Consider the following 27,096-nt stretch of genomic DNA (forward strand, 5'->3'; position numbering starts at 1 on the left):
TATATAGAATAAATTCTGAAGTCCAAGCAGCAGATGATAAGTCTTGTTTTGTTTGTTTTTTTCTTCTCCTACAGGTACCCCCTGTAGTCCTGAAGTTCGCCTGAGTGCACGCCCTGGTTTCTTCACTGTTTATTTAAGTAGAAAAAATGGGATTGCTCTTGAAGGTGACCACATAAAACATAGGATTTACTTTGGAAAAGAGGGAGAACACTTGGAGGTAAGACACTTTAAGACAAATTAGTATGAATGCCTAAAATAAAGGGAAAGGTGGTAGCATGACAAAAAAATGCAAATGGTGCTAACCATGAATAATGATTGGTGGTCACTGACTATCAACTGGGATCTTGAACAATATTGGTTTATTTCATCATGGATAATAATGACTACCATAGAAATTTCTACTATTCAACAGATATATGAAGATGCTGTGTCCTCTGTGTCCATTAACAATTTAAAGGAGGGAGAGCGCTACTGTGCAAAAGTGCAGTACACTTACTTTGACCATCCTGTCGGGCTGTCCAGCTGCACCCAATGTGAAGTCATCCCTCAGTCAAGTAACACAACAATTTAGATTATTGTTTTATAATGTCTATGGTTGAGAAACACTACATGTTATTTGCTTTGTGTCAATATGTTTTTTTTTTTTTAGAGTCAATAGATGTGTTGTGTCATGTGTGTCATGACCTGATTGATTGAGAAAATTAAAACAAAAAGCTTGTATATGAGAAAAGACGAATTAAAATTGCGGTATTTTCTGGACCTTAGGGCACACTTAAAAGCCTTTAATTTTCTCAAAAAACGAAGGTGCGCCTTTTAATAAGGAGCGCCTTTTGTGTGGACTCCAAAATCTGTAAAATTGTTTTGTGTGACTTCCGTATTATACAGGCATAATGTGAAGACTCGATGAACCAATCAGAGGATGTTAAGTTTTACGTAGATCGGGGCAAAAAAACAACCAGAGGACTGTATGTAACACGTAGAGCATGTACCTCTGCCGCTATTAATGAATAAATACTACCGTTTGTGCAAATCTGGAAAGTTGTTTTTTGCGGCTTCAAATTCTGAATGCCAGATAACTTTCTCCAGTTCAACCAAATGTGTGTGTGACATAGAAAGAGTGGAACGGGTATAACCACCCGAAACGACCTGCACACGCACGCACACACACATGCACACGCACATACACACACCATCATCATAGGCCGTCACTCGTGGTCGAGTATGACTGTCCGCCGTCTAGGTCCTTGGTCCTGTCCCCGTGTTGTTCCTAAAGTGTTTCAGGCGTATTTTGGATAACTTTACAGGGTTTTGCACCCTGAGTTATTGTTAAAAGGTTTCAGAGACTTTTTAACACTTCAGATGGGCGTGAAGGCCGATCCTGGACCCGATTGTTCTTGTGCAGTGTGGACAGTTGAATGTGGTGGTGGGCTTGGGTTGGACATGTTTGGTGGATGATCTCTTCTTTCTGAGTCTGGGCTTGTCTTCTGCAGTACAGTGGACGTTAGCATTACAAAGTGCAGCACCCTCACAGACAAGGTTTCTCCATGTCAACCTATCTTTTGTCATGTCTTCCGAGGTTTTAAGGTCTATGTGGAACCTTCTGAGGTTTGTTTTAATGTTGTCCTTATTCTTCATCATCTGGCTTCCTTGGGCACGTTTTCCTTCAACAAGCTGGGAGTAGAGAACTTGTTTTGGAAGTCGGAGATCAGGCATGCGGACAACATGATCAGTTCATCTGAGCTGGTGTTGTACGATGGTGGCAGTGATGGTAGGGATGTCAGCCTCCTCCAGGACGCTGGTGTCAATGAAGATTTTTGGGGGTGGGACAGGTGTACCTTTTGGTGGTGGCTGATGGAGGATTTGAGTCTTTTTTACTCTATGTTGATGGCTAGACCAAGCTGTTTGTATGCTTTTGCAAAGGCAACCAGAGTGCACTGTTCATAGGAACACACAAGGTTCTCCACCACGACACTACTTCCTGGTCGCCACAGGACTTATAATGATGCGCCTGCAGCCACCACACCTGATTCCAATGGCATGGAGGACCACGGCGACTGGAGGCTACCCTCTGTTGCAGACTTCATCCGCCTTCAGTGCCGTTGTGACGTCATCATTTGCCACATCCACCGTTGAGGTTTTTTCTTTTGGATCGCGCTTTGTCTGGAACCTCCCCCTTGACCTTTCCGCCATGGGTAACCCTACCAGGAGTTTAAGTTCCAGACAGTTTTGCTTTTGGGTTCATAGGAACACTTAAGGTTCTCCACCACGACAAGGTGGCGATCCAGGGAGAACACACTCGCACACGCACGCGCACGCACACACACACACACGCACACACAGACGCACGCACACACACACATGCACACACAGTGGGGAAAATAAGTATTTGATCCTTCACTAATTTTGTAAATTTGCCTACTGATAAAAAAGCAAACAGTCTATAATTTTAAAGCTAGTTTTTTTTTAACAATGAGACAGAATATAGAAAAGAAAATGCAGAAAACCACATTGTTCAAAAGATATAAATAGATTTGCATTTCGTTGAGGGCAATAAGTATTTGATACCCTCCCAACCATTAACAATTTTGGCTCCCACAGACTGGTTAAATACCACTCCTGCTCCTTAGACACAATGTCACCTGCAGCTAAGTCAACTGTGTAAATTGAATAAAACCCCTCTCCATGTAATCAATCAGACTCCAAATTTGACACTGGTTAGCACGTCCGCCTCACAATTAGGAGGGTGCAGGTTCGATTCCACCTTCGGCCCTCCCTGTGTGAAGTTTGCATGTTCTCCCTGTGCCCTCATGGGTTCCTCCCACATTCAAAAAACATGCTTGGTAGGCCGATTGAGAATTCCAAATTGGCTCTAGGTGTGAGTGCGCGTGTGAATGGTTGTTTGTCTCTGTGTGCCCTGGGATTGGCTGGCAACCAGTTCAGGTTGTCCCCCGCCTACTACCCAGTGACTGCTTTGATAGGCTCTCGCACGCCCGTGACCCCAGTGGGGACAAATGGTATAGAAGATGGATGGATGCTGCTGCAATGGTTAAAAATCCTGCAGTGCCCACAAGGTTCCCCTGCTCCAGAAGGCACATGGACAGTGTCGGAGTAATATTTCATTATGATTTATTATGTGTTATTATACATTTGTGATCGCTGTGGAAAGTGTGTAGTGATTAAGGAACAGAAGCAGAGGAGCTGAAACCTGTTGCCTTTGTTTGGCCCCAGCTGATCTCAAGCCGGCGATACGAAGAAACCACTAATAATTTCTGCTATTAGATGATATGATGAAATGACGTGCAAAAGAGCTTATCTGCTAATGTCTACGTGCAGAGACTCTGCAAGAAACCCCTTAGATAACCCCTTATGTGACTTAGGGACCTCAAACCAAATAAAAGTGAGGTTAATGGGAGAGCTGATTAGAGTAGTTGAGAGACCAGCATACGGCTCTCCACATTCTCCTTGCAAGTAACTGGAAGCGTCTTCTCTCCTCATTGTTTGTGAGATGTTTAGGAAATAAACCTAACATAAATTGGTCCTTCGACCGGATCGCAAGATAGTACCTGATGTTCCCAGAGGCGGAGGCGACAACCAGGAAAGACCGTGGCCACGACGAGTATACCCTTTATGGGACTGGGAACTGAGGGTTGACGCGAGACCGGAGGAGTGAAGACTTTTTCGGTGAGTGAGTGAGCACGCTCATAGGGTGTGTGTATGTGTGCGCGTGTGTTGCGCACGCAAGTGAAAGAGAAAGGGCGACGGTGTCCTGTGTATTTAGTGCACTTAAATTCAGTAAAAGGGCGATGGTGTCCTGTGTACTTAAACTCCGTAGGAAAAGCAATGGTGTTTTGTGCACTTAATCTCCGTAAAAGGGCGACGATGTCCTGTGTACTTAAACCCCGTAGGAAAAGCTACGGTGTTTTGTGCACTTAAACTCCGTGAACAGGGCAACGGTGTCCTGCACGTGCTTAAACTCCGTGGGTAAAAACTTGACAATACTAGTCCCTATCAAGTGAAGAGAGACAGAGTAGTCTATTCTAAAAAAAACTGGGAGGGCGGCGGCGTCCTGTACGTAAGAAAATCTGGATGTCATTTGCCCAAAGATGACATGTCGATAAAGAAGAGAAAAAAAGGAGGCGGAGTATGCCGTAGAAGGCATCACATCTCACTAAATACACGTTGAGGATTTTTTCCAACAGATGGAGGATCTCAGAAGATCTTACCATCTTAATGGGATAGATGTCCAATAAGTGTGGATAACGTATGCAGGCCTGTTGACGAATTTATTGACCGCTGTCCAGCTGCCTGAGCAGATAGCTACTATATGAAAATGTTTTGCCCATACTACGGGCACAGATGACGTATGGGTGTAATTTGTTTTTCAAAAAAAAACTTCACCAAGAGCAGTAAAGATCGGAGAGAGGAAAACGTGGATACACCTTACGCATTGAAAGAAAGTCGTCTCCGCCGAGTCATCCGAGAAAGAAGGGTAAGCAAAATCTGACGGAAAGGTGGGAGCAGAATTCTAGTTTCTGAAAATACCTGACGGTCAGTGAAGGTTTCAGACACCCAACCTATTTAGGGGTTTCTCGGGGGACGTGACTATGTCGGGTTACATAAAATATATCATTTTATTCATGTTTGCGTGTTTTCTAAAATTACAGAACCAAAAGAGGCTGTCTATGTTCCCGCAGGCCAGCCTACTGAGAAGAAAAAATGGGCTTAAAGTCCCTCCAAAATACCATACATCAGGAATATTGAAAAAACTCAAAAGGAAATTCTGAACTGATGACATGTTTTTGACAGTGACAGGCGTTTCACAGATTGGAAATAATTGGCTCTTATTGACTGAGTCTGCAGCCAAAGTTGTAAAGTACAGCTGTGTAACATGTATGTATAGAATTGATGGGGGGTCTAAATTATATAAACAATTAAAGGAGGCGGAGGGTTCTTGTGCATTAGTGTCATTGCTTTTACCAGTCTCTAATTTTGCAGCTACGGCAGATGAATCGAGGCCATAGGGGTACCGCTAGGCGTACCAGATGAGTATAAGTTGGCTAACCAGATTGCGGCAGGGTGGGAGTCCATTTTCATATGGGTCATGGCCAACTAAAATGTAGATCGTATCAACTCCGTTCACTACAATGTGCAAAAGCTTGGAAATTACACCGAGAAGGGCTTCATTGCGGTAAGGGAACAATTGGCTAGCACATCCTTGGTGGCTTTCCAGAACTGCATTGCAATTGACATGATTTTGGCTAAAGAAGGGGGTGTCTGTGCTATGTTTGGGAGTGAATGTTGTACATTTATTCCTAATGACACTGCACCTGATGGGTCTCTCAGCAGAGCCATACAGGGTCTTCGGATGCTGAATCACAAATGAAGGAGCACTCAGGAGTGGACACCTCCATCTGGTCTGATTGGGTCGACAAGACCTTTGGAGAACATAAAAAACTGTACTCTATTTTGATATCAATATCTGTTTTCACAGCTCTCCTCAACTTGTGTGGTTGTTGCTGTATTCCCTGCATCCGCACTCTGCTAAACTGACTTATCTCAACTGCCTTGGCACCCACAAATTCTAAATTGTTTGAAATGTACCCAATGCTTATTGCAAGTCCTGAGCTGAAGAGAGGTGGTGACACTGAGGCCCAGGGCCTTGGGGGAGATTATCTTACTATCCTAAACCCTACTTCTTGGCATCTACATGTGTACGAGAACTACATTGGTCAACCAGTAGATGAATTGATTGGATAAAACCTATACCAGAGTCTTTTTAAGGCTGTTGGGACAACTGTAGAATCAAAATAATAAAAAAGGGGGAAAATGTTGGAGTAATATTTCATTATGATTTATTATGGGTTATTATACATTTGTGATCGCTGTGGAACGTGTGTAGTGAATAAGGAACAGAAGCAGAGGAGCCAAAACCTGTTGCCTTTGTTTGACCCCAGCTGATCTCAAGCCAGCGATAATCGGAAACCACCGGAAAAGACCTTTCTGCTGTTAGATGATATGATGAAATGACGTGCAAAAGAGCTTATCTGCTAATGTCTGCTTGCAGAGACTCTCCAAGAAAAACATGTAAACAAGTGCTGATTACCCCACCCCTTAAAGTTATGTAACTTAGGGACCTCAAACCAAATAAAAGTGAGGTTGATGAGAGAGTTGATTAGAATAGTTGAGAGACCAGCATACCGCTCTCCTATTCTCTTTGCGAGGAGAATAGGTGAGAGAACAGTATACAGCTCTCCTAATTCTCCTTGCAAGTAACTCGAAGCATCTTCTCTCCTCATTGTTTGTGAGATGTTTAGGAAATAAACCTAACAGACAGGGTCATCTGAAGTTTGCAAATGAACACCTGAATGATTCTGAGACATCTTGGGAGACTTTTGTGGTCAGATGAAACCAAAATTGAGCTCTTTGGCATTAACCCAACTCGCCATGTTTGGAGGAAGAAAAATACTGACTATGACCCCAAGAACACCTGATCTGTGCACAAACCTTGTAATTAACTACAAGAAATGTCTGACATCTGTGCTTGCCACCAAGCCATGTTTTGCCAGGGGATCATATACTTATTTCCCTCAATGAAATGCAAATCTATTTATGTCTTTTATATTAATGTGGTTTTCTGCAATTTTTTTCTGTATTCTCTGTATATATATTTATTTTCGTTTCGTTTTCTAATAATGTTATTTTGTTTCGTTTCAGTTGCTAACATGAATTGGACCGATGAGCATCGCGCTTTCATTGTGGAAGCATTTATCAAGAACAAACCTGTAACTGCAACACAACGAGCGTTCTGTTTGAGCTTCAGACTTGGTAGACATGATCCCGTACCTGCTCGAAACTCGATCTTGTTATGGGTTACTAACTTCAGAGCCAGTGGATCATCATTGAAACGAAAATTAACCGGCCGACCTTGCACCGCCAGAACTCCAGAAAATGTGGCAGCGGTAAAACCAAAATAACATTATTCAAAAACGAAATGAAAATGAAATGAAACAAAATGAAACAAATTGGCATCATACCTATGTACTTTTCGAAAAAAAAAAAAAAGTTTTTGTTTAATTTATTTGCATTTTATTAAACCCACAAGTGTGTCAGATCATTGGCGGACCCTGTATATACCGTATGCACATACACATAGTGTATATATGTTTGTGTGTGTGTGTGTGTGTGTGTGTGTGTGTGTGTGTGCGCGTGTGTGTGTGTGTGTGTGTGTGTGTGTGTGTGTGTGTGTGTGTGTGTGTGTGTGTGTGTGTGTGTGTGTGTGTGTGTGTGTGTGTGTGTGTGTGTGTGTGTGTGTGTGTGTGTGTGTGTGTGTGTATGTATTTATACATAGTATACATTGTAGTGATTGTCTGTGCACCAGTCTCCCTTCTTTAAACAAAGTCACGCACAGGCGTCTTTTTCAGGGAATCCACCTTACATTCCGGATTGAAGTCCTGTGGCGACCAGTAAATGGCAATGGGGGCAGGATTGTGAAATCTGGAAGCCCCTCCTCACAAGCTGGCACATCAGGCGGTGGATGTAAGATGATTGTTGGGCTCTTGGACCGAGGCAGAAAGAGCTCTGTGGTAGCTGCATCCACGACTGAGCAGCCCTTTTTAAGATCCACTCTGCTCACCCCTGACGGAGAAAGGGCTAGAAAAGGTGCCCTAAACATAACCTGCCTTAAACCTCCCGACTGGATTACGACTTTCAGAGAGATCACCAATATGCGGTCAAAAACACAGAAACATGAACTTTGGAGCATGGAATGTGCGCACACTAATGGACAGTGTAACCCGTGATAGGCCGGAGAGGAGAACCGCCATCATTACCAGGGAACTGAGAAGATGCTGGATTGACATAGCTGCTCTTTCAGAAACCCGACGGGCAGAGGAAGGTCATCTGAAGGAGGAAAAGGGTGGATACACTTTCTTCTGGAAAGGAAAGGCCACAGATGAGCCTAGGATCCATGGGGTTGGTTTTGCCCACAAGAAGCAACTGATCAGTCAGCTCTCTGAACTCCCTGTGGGAATCAGTGAGCGCCTGAAAACCCTCCGTCGGGTGCTGGCCAACAACCAGACAGCAACAGTTCTTAGTGCTTATGTACCTACCCTCATTTCCGATAAGGAAGAAAAAGAGGCCTTCTATGCCTGTCTGGATGAGGTATTGTCAAAAATTCCCAAGGAGGACAAGATTATTATATTGGGAGATTTCAATGCCAGAGTGGGCCGAGACCACCACCTCTGGAAGGGCACCATTGGAAAGGAAGGCATTGGAAACTTCTTCTTAGCAAATGTGCTCAATACGAACTTACCATCACCAATACCATCTTTCGCCAGAAGAACAAACTCAAGGGTTCATGGAGACACCCTCGCTCTAAACAATGGCATATTATTGACTACGTCATTGTCAGAGCCAGGGATCAGCGCGACGTGAGCATCACAAAAGCCATGATGGATTCAGAGGCCTGCTGGACAGATCACCGCCTGATACGATCCACGATGTCCATCAGACTCAAGAGGAAGAGGAGACTGCAAAAGAAGCTGAGCCAGCAGAGACTAAACCTTGAGACCCTGAACGTAACTGCCGCCCTGCAGCTTTTTCAGGCCTCTCTTGGAGAAAACCTTAATCAGGAATACCCTGAGAACATTGAAGAATAGTGGAGCCTGCTCAAGTCTTCCATCCTCGATACCTGCAGTGCCACTCTCGGGTACAAGTCCAGAAAGCTTCAGGACTGGTTTGATGAGAACGACACAGAGATAGAACAGCTCATCTCCAAGAAAAGGGAAACCTTTCGTGTCTGGCAGATGACATCACCTGCAAAGCAATGAGACAGGCTCACTCCAAAGCCAAGGCTGACGTCCAGAGCCGGGTGAGACAGATTAAAAACTCCTGGTGGACAGAAAGGGCACTGGAAATCCAGAGTTTGGCAGACTGGTGACACCAGAGGCTTTTTCAGCGCTACTAAGGCTGTCTACAGCCCAAACCATCGCGGCCAAAACCCCCTACGCTCTAAAGACGGGCATGAGCTGTTGAAGGACAATGAGTCCATAAACAACCGGTGGAGAGAGCACTTTCAGGAACTCCTCAACTGTGACAGCACAACTCAGTCAGATTTCCTCAGTCACATCCCTCAGAGTCCCATCAGGGAAGACATGGGTGAACCTCCCACTTTAGCTGAGGTCCAAGATGCCATCAGTAGAACAACAAGGCCTCTGGGCCAGATGGGATCCCAGTTGAGGTCCTAAAGCAAACCTGGGCAAATTACAGCCCACGGGCCACATCCGGCACTTTGTGCGTCCCTGTCCGGCCCGCATGAGGCGTAAATCGTAATTTAAAAAAAAAAAAAAATTGTCGTGCGTACAATACAACTGTTTCGCTTTTATTTTGAAAGGCGGCGCACTTCCGTGTAGCGTGCGTGCATGTGAGCTGTGTGTGTAGGAGAACAGCGCGAAGTAATGCTGCCCTCAAAATGTGTGCTAACGCGAAGAAAAGAAAAGTTGACAGGGAGCACCGTGTTTTCAACAAGACATGGACTGCCAAGTATTTCTTTACAGAAATAAAAGGTAAAGCCATGTGCCTGATTTGTGGTATACAGGTCGCTGTGTTTAAAGAATATAATTTGAGTCGCCATTACACGACCAAGCATGAGAAAAAATACATCTGTCTGATAAACAGGGCGCATCAGAGGGCTGATGCATTGCTAGCAAAACTGCAAGCCCAACAAGGACTTTTTATCAAGCTTCACACCCAGAGATGAGCGGCTTTGTCATTTGAGGAAAAGTTAAAGAAGTTAAGAATAAATTGTACTGATAATTGTTTTTTTATTTCACCTTTACACCACAATTTCACATAGCTTAATATAAATATAAACAGAATAATTGTATTCTTCTAATTACCAGTACCAACTATTTAAAATAAATTATTTAGTGCATTTTACAATGGAAGAAAATTGAGCAGGTTTAAGTTATCGTAGGTGTGGCCCTCTGACACAACTCAGGTTTTTCATGTGGCCCCTTGTAAAAATTAATTGCCCACCCCTGTCCTAAAGGAAGGTGGACCAGAGCTCCAGCGCCACCTCCATTCCCTCTTTCTGAAGGTCTGGGAAAAAGAAGTACTCCCCTCGGAGCACAGGGACACTCTGATAGCGACCGTTTTCAAGAAAGGGGACAAAGCGGATTGTGGAAACTATAGGGGCATTTCGCTCCTTTCAACAGTTGGCAAAGTACTTGCTCGTGTTCTTGCCAATCACCTACTGCCACTGTCTGAGAAAGTTCTCCCAGAATTGCAGTGCGGTTTTCGTCCATCTAGAGGCACTGCAGACATGATTTTTACAGCATGCCAACTCCAAGATAAATGCCGTGAGCATAAACAGCCTTTGTTCATGGCTTTCATAGACCTGACAAAGGCCTTTGACACAGTGGATCGCCAGGCCCTATGGAGCATCCTTCTGATGTATGGTTGCCCGGATAAATACGTCAGAATACTGCGATTATTACATGACGGAATGACAGCCACAGTGCTCAACAACGACTGCTTGACTGAGCCTTTCACTGTAGAGACAGGGGTCAAACAGGGATGCATCATTGCATCCACCCTGTTGTCTGTCTTCATTGCCGCCATACTCCACCTCATTGACGAAGAACTACCACAAGGAATCCCAATTTGGTACAGAACTGATGGCAGGCTCTTCAACCTTAACAGGTTCAAAGCCAAAACCAAGATCAGAACCACCACGATCGTGGAGCTCCAGTATGCAGACGATAATGCCATTGCAGCACACTCTGCAGAAGACCTCCAGTTCATCCTGAACTCTTTCGCTAAGGCATACAGAGCCCTGGGTCTGACCGTGAACATCAAGAAGACCCTTGTGCTACATCAACCCCCACCCAACCAGCCATCTACTCCGCCCATCATAAATGTGGACAACACTGCACTTGAATATGTTGACCACTTTCCCTACCTCGGCAGCCTTCTCTCCTCCAAAGCGGACATTGACTCTGAGGTCAACCATCGCCTGAGCTGTGCCAGTGGAGCGTATGCTAGAGACCTCCGGGTTGACACCAAGCTCCTGGTTTACAAAGCTGTGGTTCTCCCCACCTTACTTTATGGGACAGAATCATGGACAACCTACAGCAGGCACCTAAGAGCTCTTGAACACCACCACCAGAGAACCTTGAGAAAAATACTCAGGATCAAATGGGAGGACAGACGCACAAACATCAGCGTTCTGGAGGAAGCCAGAATACCGAGTATTACCACCTTAATAATGCAGCACCAATTCCGATGGAGAGGACATCTCATCCGCATGGCTGACACCCGCCTCCCCAAACAGATGTTATACTCCCAGCTGGAGAGAGGTCTGTGAGCCCCAGGTGGGCAAAATAAACGTTTTAAGGACAACCTCAAGACCAATCTCAAGAAATTCCAAATAACATCTCAGGACTGGGAGCGCATCGCCTTGAACAGGAACTACTGGAGGGCAGCCGTGCAAGAAGGTGCAGCACATCACGAAAAGGAACTCTGCCGTGTCGCAGAAACCAAATGACAACTCCGTAAGCAAAGACAAAAACAGGCTCCAGCACCACTTTCCCCTGACCACACTGCACAAAAACGTGGATCCCGGATCGGCCTCTACGCCCACCTGCGGACCCACAAGTAGACGACCCAGAGAAGAAGACAGTCATACTCGTCCCGAGGGACCGCCAATGATGATGACGAGTGTGTGTATATATATATATATATATATATTTATATATATATATATATATATATATATATATATATATATATATATATATATATATATATATATATATATATATATATATAATATATACACATACACTCGGCTGACTAGCTCAATCAGTAAGTCACATGACTTACAAACGGGAGACCCAGGTTCGATTCCCGGCAGGGGCACAATATGAGCAATGAGCGATTACCTTACCAACAGTCAGTGTGGGTCCTTAGGCAAGACCCTTAACGATACCGCCTACCTCAGAGATAATGAGAGTACAAGAAACGAAAGACATGCCGGCTCAGACGTCGCCCGGACAAACAAGGTCTGCGTCAGGTGCTGGGGAACAAGAGCACCCTGATGAAAAATGGGCTACTGGAACAAGACACAAATGGGCGAGATGCGAGAATAAGGATCTGTTGGAATGCTACTACTCCAGCAACCCGACCGAGAAGGGTTACATGCGGAGAATGCGGGAACAATGGCAACTTCGATACCCACAGTCAACACTATCGGCCAAGCAACTAGTAGCTCAACGTTCCAATATCCATAAACGGCATCTGCTATCACAGCTCGAGATTGATGAGATACAATACAAATGCCATAGCGAAGGTCAACCAGAGCACCAGGTCAGAGACGAGTTAAATCCATGTACAAGTCCAGAGGTTGGGTATGAAACCCCAATAAGCACAATCAAGCTGAACGAGGCAGCAACTGACCTGAAGAACAAGATGATGGCGAGAATGAATGCTCGGGAACCTAGATACACACTGCAGAGGCTAAGTGAAGTACCCTCAGAAAGTCTCCTAGAAAATGTGAATGCAGCACTGACAACAATTCCTACGGCTACCATCACTGAAACCAATGAGCTGATATACACCTCAGCAGCAGTGGTCCTAGAAATGCTTGGCTACAAGAAGAATAACCATATGCGACCACAACAGTGCCCACCATGGAAGAGAAGGCTGGAGGCCAAAATCAAGATAGCACGGAGAGAAGTGAGCCAAATGACAGAGGCCCAGAAAGGTGCAATGAAAAAGCAAGTTCCCAAGAAATACAGCCAGATGCCCATACCTGAAGCATTCGAAACTGCCAAACAAAGACTCCAAGCCTTGGCCAGCCGCCTAAAGAGGTACACGAGAGAATGAAGCCAGACGAATAAACAGGTTGTTCACAACACAACCAGCGAAAGTGGCAGGGGAATAATAGTAGAGCAGACCCACCAAGGCTGGAAACTGAACAGTACTGGAAGGATATATGGGAGCGGGAGGCATCACATAAGAAGGATGCACAGTGGCTGGTGGCTCTGAGAAAGGACCACAGCAAGCTCCCTGAACAGAACCCAGTAACCATCACAGTGGCAGACATCCAGAGAAGAGTCTCAGGAATGAAAAACTGGACAGCACCAGGCCCTGACATGATCCACAGCTACTGGCTCAAGAAACTTACAACAAGAAAGCATATGACTCAATGCCACATACTTGGATCACTGAATGCTTGAGGCTGTACAACATCAATGGGACTCTGAGAACCTTCATCGCCAACTCGATGAAAGAGTGGAAAACCACACTTGAAGCCAATGGCAAGCCACTTGCACACGTGACCATCAAATGTGGTATATACCAAGGAGACGCTCTGTCCCCAATGCTGTTCTGTATAGGACTGAACCCCCTCAGCCAAATAATCAACAAGACAGGCTATGGATACCAACTCAGGAATGGGGCCACCATCAGCCACCTCCTCTACATGGATGACATAAAGCTGTACGCTAAGAACGAGCGGGGCATTGACTCCCTGATCCACACTACCAGGATCTACAGCTCTGACATCGGAATGTCATTCGGACTTGAGAAATGTGGCCGCATGGTGACTAAAAGAGGAAAGGTAATCCACACAGAGGGGATCTCACTCCCAGAAGGAACAATAGCAGACATTGAGGACAGCTACAAATACCTTGGAATTCCACAGGCAAATGGCAACCTTGACGAGGAAACAAGGAAAGCAGCCACAGCCAAATACCTCCATCGAGTAAGGCAAGTCCTAAGAAGTCAGCTCAACGGCAAGAACAAGTCCCTAACCATTAACAGCTACGCCCTACCAGTAATCAGGTACCCTGCAGGAATCATACGGTGGCCAAAGGAGGATATACAGACCACAGATATCAAGACACGGAAGCTCCTAACCATGCATGGAGGGTTCCATCCCAAGTCCAGCACCCTGAGACTGTACACTAGCCGTAAAGAAGGAGGCCGAGGACTAGCGAGCGTGAGAGCCACTATCCAAGATGAAACATCCAAGATCCACAAGTACATCAGGGATAAGGCCCCAACGGATGACGTGCTCAGTGAATGTCTCAGACAATGGGCATCAAAGGAAGATGAGGTGCTGGAGGGACCATCATGGGAGGACAATCCCCTACATGGGATATACCACCGAAACATAGCTGAAGTAGCTGATATCCAGAAATCCTACCAATGGCTAGAAAGAGCTGGTCTGAAGGACAGCACAGAGGCACTGATCCTGGCTGCACAAGAACAGGCCTTGAGCACCAGAGCAATAGAGGCCCAAATCTACCACACCAGACAAGACCCCAGGTGCAGATTGTGCAAAGAAGGTCCTGAGACAATCCAGCACATAACTGCAGGGTGTAAGATGCTGGCAGGTAAAGCATACATGGAGCGCCATAACCAAGTAGCTGGAATAGTGTACAAAAACATCTGTGCAGAGTATGGACTGGAAGTCCCAAGATCCAAGTGGGAAACACCTCCAAAGGTGGTAGAGAATGACCAAGCCAAGATCCTCTGGGACTTCCAGATCCAGACAGACAGAATGGTAATGGCGAACCAACCGGACATTGTGGTGGTGGACAAAGAGCAGAGGAAAGTCGTTGTGGTTGACATAGCCATCCCAAATAATGGTAACAAGAAGAGCTGGAGAAGGCCTGGAGAGTGAAGACTTCAGTGGTACCTGTGGTCATTGGAGCACTAGGGGCAGTAACCCCCAAACTGGAGGAGTGGCTGAAACAGACCCCAGGAAAAACATCTGACATCTCAGTCCAGAAAAGTGCAGTACTAGGAACAGCAAAGATACTGCGTAGAACCCTCAAGCTCCCAGGCCTCTGGTAGAGGACCCGAGCTTGAAGGGAAAAAGAGACCACCCACGGGGGGTGAGGAGAAGTTTTTTATATATATATATATATATATATATATATATATATATATATATATATATATATATATATATATATATATCAGCACCTCCAAATCCGACTCATGGTCCTTGACCGGAAAAGGGTGGAATGCCTTCTCCGGATCGGGGATGAGATCCTGCCCCAAGCGGAGGAGTTCAAGTATCTTGGAGTCTTGTTCACGAGTGAGGGGAGGATGGAGCGTGAGATCGACGGTGCAGCGTCGGCAGTAATGCGGACCCTGTACCGGTCCGTTGTGGTGAAGAGAGAGCTGAGCCAAAAGGCAAAGCTCTCAATTTACCGGTCGACTTACGCTCACCTATGGTCACGAGCTATGGGTCGTGACCGAAAGAACGAGATCCCGGGTACAAGCGGCCGAAATGAGTTTTCTCCGCAGGATGTCCGGGCTCTCCCTTAGAGATAGGGTGAGAAGCTCGGTCATCAGGGAGAGACATGGAGTAGAGTCGCTACTCCTCCACGTTGAGAGGAGCCAGATGAGGTGGCTCGGGCATCTTATCAGGATGCCTCCTGGACGCCTCCCTGGGGAGGTGTTCCGGGCATGTCCCACCGGTAGGAGACCCCGGGGACGACCCAGGACGCGCTGGAGAGACTATGTCTCTCAGCTGGCCTGGGAACGCCTTGGGATCCCCCGGGATGAGCTGGACGAAGTGGCTGGGGAGAGGGAAGTCTGGGAGTCCCTCCTAAAGCTGCTGCCCCCGCGACCCGACCCCGGATAAGCGGAAGAAGATGGATGGATGGATGTATGGATATATATATATATATTCCTCCTCCGGCCCAGCACATCCATGACCCCCGTGGGGACTAAGCGGTACAGAAAATGGATGGATGAAAGTGAGGGTCATCTTACATTCGGGGTCTAGACCAGTGGTTCTTAACCTTTTTGGAGGGACCGAACCCCATCAGGTTCATTAGTGCATTCACCGAACCCGCGGGGGGTGGGGGGGCAGATGTGTTCGGCCATCCGCTGACGGGGGGGGGGTGTCTAGGGTACCGTTGTTTTCGGCCATCCGCTGACGGTGTGGGGGGGGGGGTGCTACCGGTGTGTTCGGCCATCCGCGGACGAGGGTGGGGGTGCTACCGGTGTGTTCGGCCATCCGCGGACGAGGGAGGGGGTGCTACCGGTGTGTTCGGCCATCCGCGTATGAAGGGGGGTGCTACCGGTGTGTTCGGCCATCCGCGGGGGCGGGGCAATGACATACCAGCACTGCCGAACCCCTGACTCCGACTCACCGTTCGGTCGAACCCAGGTTAAGAACCACTGGTCTAGACATTATACCCATTCACAACTCTACATGGCGCCAGATATCTTTAAAGTGAATGTTGAACTTAGTAACTCCCCAGGCCAAAGCCTGTCACAAAGAATAAAAATAGCTGTTAGAAAGGTTTCTATGTTGATGTTAAAATGTTGGAAAGTTACGTCACCATGCCTTGAGTCTGGGTTGAGTTACCTCAGCTTATCGCGATTGTTGGACCTTGTGCGCAGTGGTAAGTTAAAGGTTGCTGGTATTGACTGAGTATGTTGCTCGTATGCGTCTTTGACACAAAATGAGTATATACATATCATTGTTACTCCTGTCTACTGTTGTGCCATTTGTCTGGTCACGGTTTGTTTCGTGTGTGCGCCGTTTGATTGATAGCTTCGGCGCGCTCCTTTAAGTTTGGCTCGCATCGTACGAGTAGCCATTATGCAGCGGCACAGCGACTAACGGTCACCAGCAAATGTATCTTGTTGTCTCAATGACTTATGTTTCGTGTGTTGCAGAGAGTATTTCATTTATGGTTATTTAGTAAAGCGGGACTGTTACGCGCAGTTAGTTCTGTGATGTGTGCCGTCTACTAGTGTTTTGTGACGCCAGAAATTGAGCGTTGACATACGTGCTGTTGCAGACATACGTGCTGTTGCAGAACCACACAAACACACACAAACACACACACGTATAATATTTATATTTTCAGTATTTACACAATCTTTTCTGTATGTTGTTTATACTATTAATGTATTATTTACATGTTTGAAACTATTATTTAATTTTCTAATACAACATATGCACTTAAATGGTTTCATATACATTTATTGATGCACAAAAAATGTACAGATGAGAGGGTGACCCTACTTCGCAGATTTCACTTATCGCGGGGTGGTTTTGGAACCAATTATTCACGATAAACGAGGGATTACTGTATTATTTAACTGGTTCTTTTAACACAAACAAGATATTTACCGTATTTGCCGGTGTACAGGTCGACTCGGTGTATAAGTCGACCCCCTAAAATTCGACGGAAATTTACGATTTTATGATATATCCTTTGTATAAGTCGAGCTCAATTGTTGCATTATATTAAACTTCAAAATTCAATATGCGAAATTTATTGACGAAATGTGTTCAAATTCCGGGAGGCCGTGCGCATGCGGCTGTTTATAAGCACCGCGGAGGAGATCGCGGCCGGCGAGCTCGCGCACGCCACCCGGCACCAACGGGAGGCCGGTGTTGTGCTCGATTTGGTTCCCCCGTGAGATTTTGTTCCCCCTGCCGCGGGAGCGCGCACGCCTTGTTTGGAAAGCGAAAAACCGATCCCGTACGGCGTCGTACGGCGTCAGCACTATGTTGTTTTCAATAAAAACATGAAGAATTCACGTTTGCGTCAGTCAATTTTAATTTTTATAAAGGATTATTCTCATTTGATGTCTTTAAATTCATCCGCGTTCTGCCATTGAAGCGGGGTGCATTCAAAGACCAGTCGTAAAGACGGAACACTCACTCACTTCACCAAAAAGCAACGATATAATTACGTGAGCTCTTTGCATAAACCTCGATGCAAAGAAACTCCTCCTTTTGGGTACCGTTACATGCTACAAGGAGTACCTGTTCAAATTTGCCACACTACCTGAGCAGACCCCCAGGAAGACAGAAAAAAAACAGCTGGAGTCTAGGACTCACCGTTCTCAAAATAAGGGGGGGGGGGGACATATCCTCACGGGCCACCCGTGAGGATATGTTCCCCCCCTGTAATTTGGGCCAGGAATGAGGGAACCTGTTCAAATTTGCCACACTACCTGAGCAGACCCCCAGGAAGACAGAAAAAAAGCCAGTCGATGTCCAGGACTCACCGTTCTCAAAATGGGAGGGGGGCACAAATATTCACGCCTTGACATTTTTTATAGCGTTTCTGTTACAATTTTTATCCCACCACCTTTCACTTTGCTTGGGACAAAAGGAGCCTTCAGAACTGAAATTTCTTCTCAATTATTCATTCAAATCAATTCACTCAAATCATTGTCGTTATGAAAGATTTGATCACAAAACGTGTGTGGCTTTTTCTTCAATGAAAACGTTTGACATTGCTAGAGTGTCAGCTTTTAATTATATTGCGCTGTCATTTTAAAGCAAATTAATAAATGCAACAATATTAATTCGCTTTGAAAATACCTGAGTAATAAAATGGATGGATGAATGATGATTACAATTAAGAATAAAGTCTCCTTTGTAATATATACTCCTTGTAGCATGTAACGGTACCCAAAAGGAGGAGTTTCTTTGCATCGAGGTTTATGCAAAGAGCTCACGTAATTATATCGTTGCTTTTTGGTGAAGTGAGTGAGTGTTCCGTCTTTACGACTGGTCTTTGAATGCACCCCGCTTCAATGGCAGAACGCGGATGAATTTAAAGACATCAAATGAGAATAATCCTTTATAAAAATTAAAATTGACTGACGCAAACGTGAATTCTTCATGTTTTTATTGAAAACAACATAGTGCTGACGCCGTACGATGCCGTACGGGATCGGTTTTTCGCTTTCCAAACAAGGCGTGCGCGCTCCCGCGGCAGGGGGAACAAAATCTCACGGGGGAACCAAATCGAGCACAACACCTGTTATAGCTCCAAGCCGAGCGGATCGGCACTTTATAAGCACCGCGGAGGAGATCGCGGCGCCTCATTGGACTTCCAGCGGCCGGCGAGCTCGCGCACCCGCCCGGCACATCCGGGAGGCCGTGCGCACGAGCCAAGTGGCCAAAAATAGCCCCCGCCGAGCGGATCGGCTGTTTATAAGCACCGCGGAGGTGGTGGCGGCGCCTCATTCGACTTCCAGCGGCCGGCGAGCTCGCGCACCCGCCCGGCACATCCGGGAGGCCGTGCGCACGAGCCAAGTGGCCGAAAATAGCCCCCGCCGAGCGGATCGGCTGTTTATAAGCACCGCGGAGGTGGTGGCGGCGCCTCATTCGACTTCCAGCGGGCCGCGCACTCGCGCACGCCGCCCGGTTCAAATTTTCTAAGTGCAACGCACAATGAGATGCATGAGAAACGGCCTTGGTTACCATCACATTTGAAGCGATGAATACGAAGTTAAATTTTTTGACTCGGTGTATAAGTCGAGGTCGATTTTTTTCGGTCGATTTTGGATCGAAAAAGGTCGACCAATACACCGGCAAATACGGTAGGTTGAATTACCTGACATGTTTCGGCTTGTACTTCCGCCTTCATCAGAGTGACACTCTGTTAAATAATTGACAAGTGATAACAAAATGAACATAGTACAACTATAGGGATTACTGTATGTTACTGTACTCTAAGACCACTCGTGATAGGTGAAAATCCACAAAGTAGTCACCCTCTCATTTTTAACGTACCGTATTTTTCTGACTATAAGTCGCGTTTTTTTTTCAAAGTTTCGGTGGGGGGGCGACTTATACTGAGGAGCGACTTATATGTGAATTTTTTCACAAATTTTCAAAATTCCCAAAGAAAAAGTGAAACCGCGATAAACAAACCGCGATGTAGCAAGGTATTACTGTAATTTGAATTTCAAGTGACGTCAGCGGCGCGGCGGTTGTTTACATAAAGGACAAAGATTCGATCAAGGGATGACGAAGGGCCCCACATACTACCGGTGTCAGGGTTTTCCAGGTTATCATTATCATAGGATTATGTTGGAATGCAACCTGTAGTAAATAACCTAGCTGGATTAGTTTTATGCTTATGTTGGAATGCAACAGGTAATAAATAACCTACCTTGCCCTCTTTATCACAAGGTCGTAAAACATCCCCTGATATGTTTAGACTAGAGGACAAGGGCTTTCTATTCAGCCTACTCATCCCCCCACTCTGTTTCTCTTAATAAATATGCCCTTGCAGGGTGGAGAGTCCAGACCTCCATTCGAACATCGCTGCACGCACAGCGACGAATGGACTCTCCACCTGCAGGTGTCTAAAAGGACTTACTTGTCTCCCGTGTGGTTCTTGCAAAATAAGTTGGAGTGAGCAAATCTCTAACAACCGGCATCATGAGCGGCTTTATTTGTAAGTGACACGAAGAGTTTGAATGATTTAATGATTTGGAGTGACACAGAAGGTTTGAAAAACTATTATGGCTTTTACTCACACCCGGTCCTACTCTACGGATCTCTCTTTCACCTCCGTGGATGGAAGCCGGGGGCCGGCGCTCGGCCGGGTGGCTGTCCGGGGACGGTGGATGGAGCTCGGACATGGCTTTTACGCACGCCCGGTCCTGCTCTACGGAGCTCTCTTTCACCTCCGTGGATGGAAGTCGGGGGCCGGCGCTCGGCCGGGTGGGTGTCCGGGGACGGTGGATGGGGCTCGGACATGACTTTTACGCGCGCCCGGTCCTATTCTATGGAGCTCTCTTCAACACGCCTGGAAGTCGGCGCCGGTGCTTGGGGCCGTGTGGCGGTGAACTATTTGTTATAGTTATTTGATATATTTTATTTCATGTAGCAACTTGTATATGTTTTTATTGTTACATTTCAGTAGTTGTTAAATACAGAGCCGTTTACCAAACCCACATCTTTCCTTGTACTTTTAACGCTACAATATTGTTATATACTAGATCTGTGGAATAACGACGAGGCTGACGTCAGCAGCGCACGTGCGGCGTTGTTGACAAAGGACGAGGAATTTGATCGATGGATTTAATGATTTGGAGTGACACAGATGGTTTGATAATATTGCATATATAATACTTATTTAATTTATAATTTATATATCGTTATATGGGCCTGTAGACTATTTTGATGTGCGAGCGCTGTCAGCTGCGCACACCCGGCCAGCATTGTTGACATAAAGGACGATCGATGGATTTAATGAATTGGAGTGACACAGATGGTTTTATAAACGTGTTATTTATGTAATAGTTATTTGAATAACTCTGAATGTTTCGTCAGGCCCGTTCTCAGCTCATCGTTTGTGTTTATGTCACATTAGCATACCTATCGTTTAGCCTGTTGTTGCTCGTTCACGTCTGTTCTTGGTGTTGGATTTTGTCGAATAAATTTCCCCCAAAATGTGACTTGTGCTCCGGAGCGACTTATATATGTGTTTTTTCACGTTATTGTGCATTTTACGACTAATGCAACGTATATTCCGGAGCGACTTTTAGTCCGAAAAATACGGTACATACATTTTTTGTATCAATAAATGTATATTAAACCATATTCGTAAGTGCATATGTTATCATTAGAACATTAAATAATAGTTTCAAACATGTAAATACAATATCAAAAGTATAAATGACATACAGAAAATAATGTATTAATAATATAAATACGATGCGTGTGTGTGTGGGTGTGGGTTGGTAGTTTGTTTAGTGTGGTTACACCCATTCCACTCTTTCTATGTTAAAACTATTTTTGGGGTCACGGCCTTTCTTGCATGACAGACATTTGTTTCAATTATTTGAAATGCATAAAAAAATCTTACAGATTTTGTCTCTATTTTTGTGTTTTCCAGGCCCAGAAACAAAAAAAATTGAGAAAAGTTTTGCCATAGTGCTTGCTCTTGTTATTCTAATACCATTCATAGCATACATCCCGCTGTTTCAGAGGAGGAGAATAAAGGAGTGGTTTCAACCTTCTTACAAGATCCCAGATATTGTGAGTAGTAATAAATTGTAAATAAACAAATAAATACAGTCGTATGAAAAGGTTCGGGCACTCTTGATAATTTTCAAGATTTTGCTTTACAAATCATTGGTTGTTCGGATCAGCAATTTCAGTTAAATATATCATATAGCAGACAACCACAGTGGTATTTGAGAAGGGAAATGAAGTCTATGGTATTTACAGAAAGTGTGCAATCATAATTTGAACAAAAGTAGGCAGTTGCATGAATTTCCGCAGCCTTGTTGTTTTATTGACTTGAATACCTTTATGACTAATTATTGGAACACAAAATTTGTTTGGTTAGCTTAGTGAGACTTGATCTACATGCACAGGTGAAGCCAATCATGACAAATGGTATTTAAGGTGGCCAGTTGCAAGTTAGGGTTAGGGAACATGGGAGCCTCAAAACAATTGACAAATGACCTGAAAACAAAGATTGTTCAACGTCATGCCTTAGGATACAAAAAGCTAGCTCAGAGATTTTAGCTGTCAGTCTCCACTGTGAGGATCCATCCATCCATCCATCCATCCATCCATCCATCCATCCATCCATCCATCCATCCATCCATCCATCTTTTTCCGCTTATCCGGGGTCGGGTCGCGGGGGCAGCAGCTTTAGGAGGGACTCCCAGACTTCCCTCTCCCCAGCCACTTCGTCCAGCTCATCCCGGGGGATCCCAAGGCGTTCCCAGGCCAGCTGAGAGACATAGTCTCTCCAGCGCGTCCTGGGTCGTCCCCGGGGTCTCCTACCGGTGGGACATACCTGGAACACCTCCCCAGGGAGGCGTCCAGGAGGCATCCTGATAAGATGCCCGAGCCACCTCATCTGGCTCCTCTCAACGTGGAGGAGTAGCGACTCTACTCCATGTCTCTCCCTGATGACCGAGCTTCTCACCCTATCTCTAAGGGAGAGCCCGGACATCCTGCGGAGAAAACTCATTTCGGCCGCTTGTACCCGGGATCTCGTTCTTTCGGTCACGACCCATAGCTCGTGACCATAGGTGAGCGTAAGTCGACCGGTAAATTGAGAGCTTTGCCTTTTGGCTCAGCTCTCTCTTCGCAACAACGGACCGGTACAGGGTCCGCATTACTGCCGACGCTGCACCGATCCGCCTGTCGATCTCACGCTCCATCCTCCCCTCACTCGTGAAAGAGACTCCAAGATACTTGAACTCCTCCACTTGGAGCAGGATCTCATCCCCGATCCAGAGAGGGCATTCCACCCTTTTCCGATCGAGGACCATGGACTCGGATTTGGAGGTGCTGACCCTCATCCCGACCGCTTCACACTCGGCTGCGAACCGTTCCAGCAAGTGCTGGAGATCACGGCCTGAAGAAGCTAACAGCACCACGTCATCTGCAAAAAGCAGAGACGCAATGAGGTCCCCAAACCGGACTCCCCCAACGCCTCGGCTGCGCCTAGAAATTCTGTCCATAAAAATTATGAACAGAATCGGTGACAAAGGGCAGCCTTGGCGGAGTCCAACCCTCAGTGGGAACGAATCCGACTTACTGCCGGAAATGCGGACCAGACTCTGGTATCGGTGATACAGGGACCGAACCGCCCTTATCAGTTGGCTCGGCATCCCGTACTCCCAAAGCACCCTCCACAGAACCTCCCGAGGGACACGGTCGAACACCTTCTCCAAGTCCACAAAACACATGTGGACTGGTTGGGCGAACTCCCATGCACCCTTGAGGATCCTGCCGAGGGTGTAGAGCTGGTCCACTGTTCCACGGCCAGGACGAAAGCCACACTGCTCCTCCTGAATCCGAGGTTCGACCTCCTGACGGACCCTCCTCTCCAGCACCCCTGAATTGATCTGAAGAGTGTGATTCCCCTGTAATTGGAACACACCCTCCGGTCCCCCTTCTTAAAGAGGGGAACCACCACCCCAGTCTGCCAATCCAGAGGCACTGTCCCCGATGTCCACGCAATGTTGTAGAGGTGTGTCAGCCATGACAGCCCCACAACATCCAGAGCCTTTAAGAACTCCGGGAGGATCTTATCCACCCCTGGGGCCTTGCCACCGAGGAGTTTTTTAACTAACTCAGTGACTTCGACCCCAGAGATTGGAGAATCCGCCTCAGAGTCTCCAGGCCCTGCTTCCTCAATGGAAGGCGTGTAGGTGGAATTGAGGAGGTCTTTGAAGTATTCTCCCCACCGACTCACGACGTCCCGAGTCGAGGTCAGCAGCGCGCCTTCCCCACTGTAAACAGTGTTGACGTTGCACTGCTTCCCCCTCCGGAGACGCCGGATGGTGGACCAGAATTTCCTCGAAGCCGTCCGCAAGTCATTCTCCATGGCCTCACCAAACTCCTCCCACACCCAGGTTTTTGCCTCAGCAACCGCCGAAGCCGCGTTCCGCTTGGCCATCCTGTCAGCTGCCTCCGGAGTCCCGCAGGCCAAAACGGCCCGATAGGACTCCTTCTTCAGCTTGACGGCATCCCTTACTGCCGGTGTCCACCAGCGGGTTCGGGGATTGCTGCCACGACAAGCACCAACGACCTTACGGCCACAGCTTCGGCCGGCCGCCTCAACAATGGAGGCGCGGAACATGGTCCACTCAGACTCAATGCCCCCCGCCTCCCCCGGGACATGGGAAAAGATCTGCTGGAGGTGGGAGTTGAAGCTCTTCCTGACAGGGGATTGTGTCAGACGTTCCCAGCAGACCCTCACAGAGCGTTTGGGTCTGCCAGGTCGGACCGCCATCTTCCCCCACCATCGGAGCCAACCCACCACCAGGTGGTGATCAGTTGACAGCTCCGCCCCTCTCTTCAACCGAGTGTCCAAAACATGCGGCCGCAAATCCGATGACACGACTACAAAGTCGACCATCGAACTGCGGCCTAGGGTGTCCTGGTGCCAAGTGCACACATGTTTGAACATGGTGTTCATTATTGAAAATCCGTGTCAAGCACATAAGTCCAATCATAGAACACCACTCGGGTTCAGATCGGGGGGGCCGTTCCTCCCAATCACACCCTTCCAGGTCTCACTGTCATTGCCCACGTGAGCATTGAAGTCACCCAGTAGAACGATGGAGTCCCCAGAAGGAGCGCTCTCCAGCACTTCCTTTTCCAAGAAGGGTGGGTACTCTGAGCTGCCGTTTGGTGCATAGACACAAACAACAGTCAGGACCCGTCCCCCCCACCCGAAGGCGGAGGGAGGCTACCCTCTCGTTCACCGGGGTGAACCCCAATGTGCAGGCGCCCAGCTGGGGGGCAATAAGTATACCCACACCTGCTCGACGCCTCTCACCGTGGGCAACTCCAGAGTGGAAGAGAGTCCAGCCCCTCTCGAGGGGGCTTGTACCGGAACCCAAACTGTGCGTGGAGGCTAGTCCGACTATATCTAGTCTGAATTTTTCTGCCTTGCACACCAGCTCGGGCTCTTTTCCAGCCAGAGAGGTGACATTCCGTGTCCCAAGAGCCAGCTTCTGCAGCCGGGGATCAGACCGCCAAGGTCCCTGCCTTTGGCCGCCGCCCAGCTCACACTGCACCCGACCCCTTTGGCCCCTCCCACAGGTGGTGAGCCCATGGGAAGGGGGACCCACGTTCAGTCAGCCCACAGACCAGCTTCAAAGACCTACACGTACAACATGATCTTGCTGCAGATGATGTCACTTTGTTCAACTATTCAGCGCAGTTTGCACAAGGAGATGCAGCATGGGAGAGTAATGCGGCAGAAGCCTTTTCTGCGCACATGCCTCAATTTTTGACAAGCCAGCTTCATTTTGGAATAAAGTGCTGAAACTAAACTTGAGTTATCTTGTTAAAGTTGAAAGTCGCATGGATTCCAGTCAGTATCAGCAGATTCTTGCGAACAATGTTCAGGATTCAGTGACAAAGTTAAAGCTGCGTAGGGACTGGATTCTTCACAACGACCCCGAACACTGTTCAAATTCACGCAGAGGAACAAGTACAGTGTTCTGGAATGCCAATCTCAGTCCCCAGACCTGAATATTATTGAAAATCTTGGGTGTGGTTTAAAGCAGCCTGTCCATGCTCGGAAACTATCAAACCTGACTGAACTCGAGATGTTTTGTAAAGAAGAATGGTCAAAAAAACTTTCAACCAGAATCCAGACACTCATTGGAAGCTATAGGAAGCGTTTAGTGGCTGTTATTTCTGCAAAAGGAGGAGCTACTAAATATTGATGTAATTTTTCTGTTGGGGTGCCCAAAATTATGCACCTACCTACTTGTATTATGTAATTATTGCACACTTTCTGTAAATCTTATAAACTTCATTTCACTTCCCAAATATCACTGCGTTTGTCTGCTATATTATATATTAATTTTGGGCACTTCCTGTTCGATTTGGTCCATTTCCTGTTCGTTTAGGTGGACTTCCTGTTCACTTCCTGTTCAATTTTGGGGCACTTTGCCTTCGCCTTCACACAATAAAGTACAGGAATAACATAAGTGTAAAGGCCTTCGCCTTGACACTAACAAACACACTTGAGCTGTGAGCTGCTATAAAGCACCCTCACTACCCTGGCCACGTTGGGGCACTGCCACATTATGATAATCGCACATTGGAATTGGATTTATTTTTTTAATGAAGTACGTTAGAAAAAAATGAGTTTGAAAAAATATGACCTCTCAAAAGGCCCAAATTATTTCCAAACTCCCTGGGCAGATAGTAACAACGCAGGCTCCCCGCCAAAAGTTCAATGTCACAGCACCAGATGGAAGTCCTAATGTACATATGCCCAGGTTGGCACCACCTAGCATTCACATACAGGGTGAGACCATCACCTTTACTCTTCCCACAGCCTTTGATGTCTCTGATCATGCTGAAGCCCAGTAGCTTGCCGTTAGCCATGTCTCACAGAACCACCGCAAACTGCATTCTCTGAATGACTTTATAGTCTTCATCAGCGCAGCCAGCTCATCAGTCTTGTTCTGCAGTGAGTTGACGTTTGCCAGGATCACGGAGTGTACAGGAGGTTTAAAACGGCACTTCTCAGCGAGCTGCTTAGCCCTTAGTTTAGCCTTTAGTGTAGCTCTGCAGCCACGATAGGGCTTCCTTACCTCTACAGGCAAGTGTGGAACCATACCGGGACCGTGCTTTCGGTTGAATAGAAAATCACTTGAGTAAGCAATACTCGTCATAACACCGCGGATGAGAGAAACTTTTTCGAAAAGAGAGAGAGAAAACTGCTGGAAGGCTGCCACACACAACACCGCCAGGAAAAAGAAAAGACTTGTTCTTATTCTAAACATTTCTAAACAAAAATAAAAAAAAAT

General features: G+C 46.6%; 2 protein-coding genes across 8 annotated transcripts in view; both read left to right on the forward strand.

Moving 5' to 3' along the window:
• The window catches only part of ifngr2 (interferon gamma receptor 2), a 100,477-nt gene that overhangs the window by 69,239 nt on the left and 4,142 nt on the right, over nt 1–27,096 (forward strand). For 2 of the 6 annotated variants that reach the window (XM_088383305.1, XM_088383307.1), the window contains 3 exons: nt 75–217; nt 413–554; nt 21,690–21,832. In XM_088383305.1, the coding sequence (XP_088239431.1) occupies nt 75–217; nt 413–554; nt 21,690–21,832 (428 nt within the window). Of the gene's footprint in view, nt 1–74; nt 218–412; nt 555–21,689; nt 21,833–27,096 lie in introns of those variants that run through there. The other 4 variants (XM_088383308.1, XM_088383306.1, XM_088383310.1 and 1 more) reach the window with 4 other exon arrangements.
• LOC148394696 (interleukin-10 receptor subunit beta-like) overlaps nt 561–27,096 on the forward strand; it is a 69,381-nt gene continuing 42,845 nt past the window's right edge. For both annotated transcript variants that reach the window (XM_088383317.1, XM_088383319.1), the window contains exon 1: nt 561–3,681. The gene's annotated coding sequence lies outside the window, so the exon portion shown is untranslated. The remainder of the gene's footprint in view (nt 3,682–27,096) is intronic.

Source organism: Syngnathus floridae, chromosome 8 (assembly GCF_059516105.1).
Source record: "Syngnathus floridae isolate MCC-2025c chromosome 8, RoL_Sflo_1.0, whole genome shotgun sequence".
In the NCBI taxonomy this organism is placed as follows: Eukaryota; Metazoa; Chordata; class Actinopteri; order Syngnathiformes; family Syngnathidae; genus Syngnathus; species Syngnathus floridae.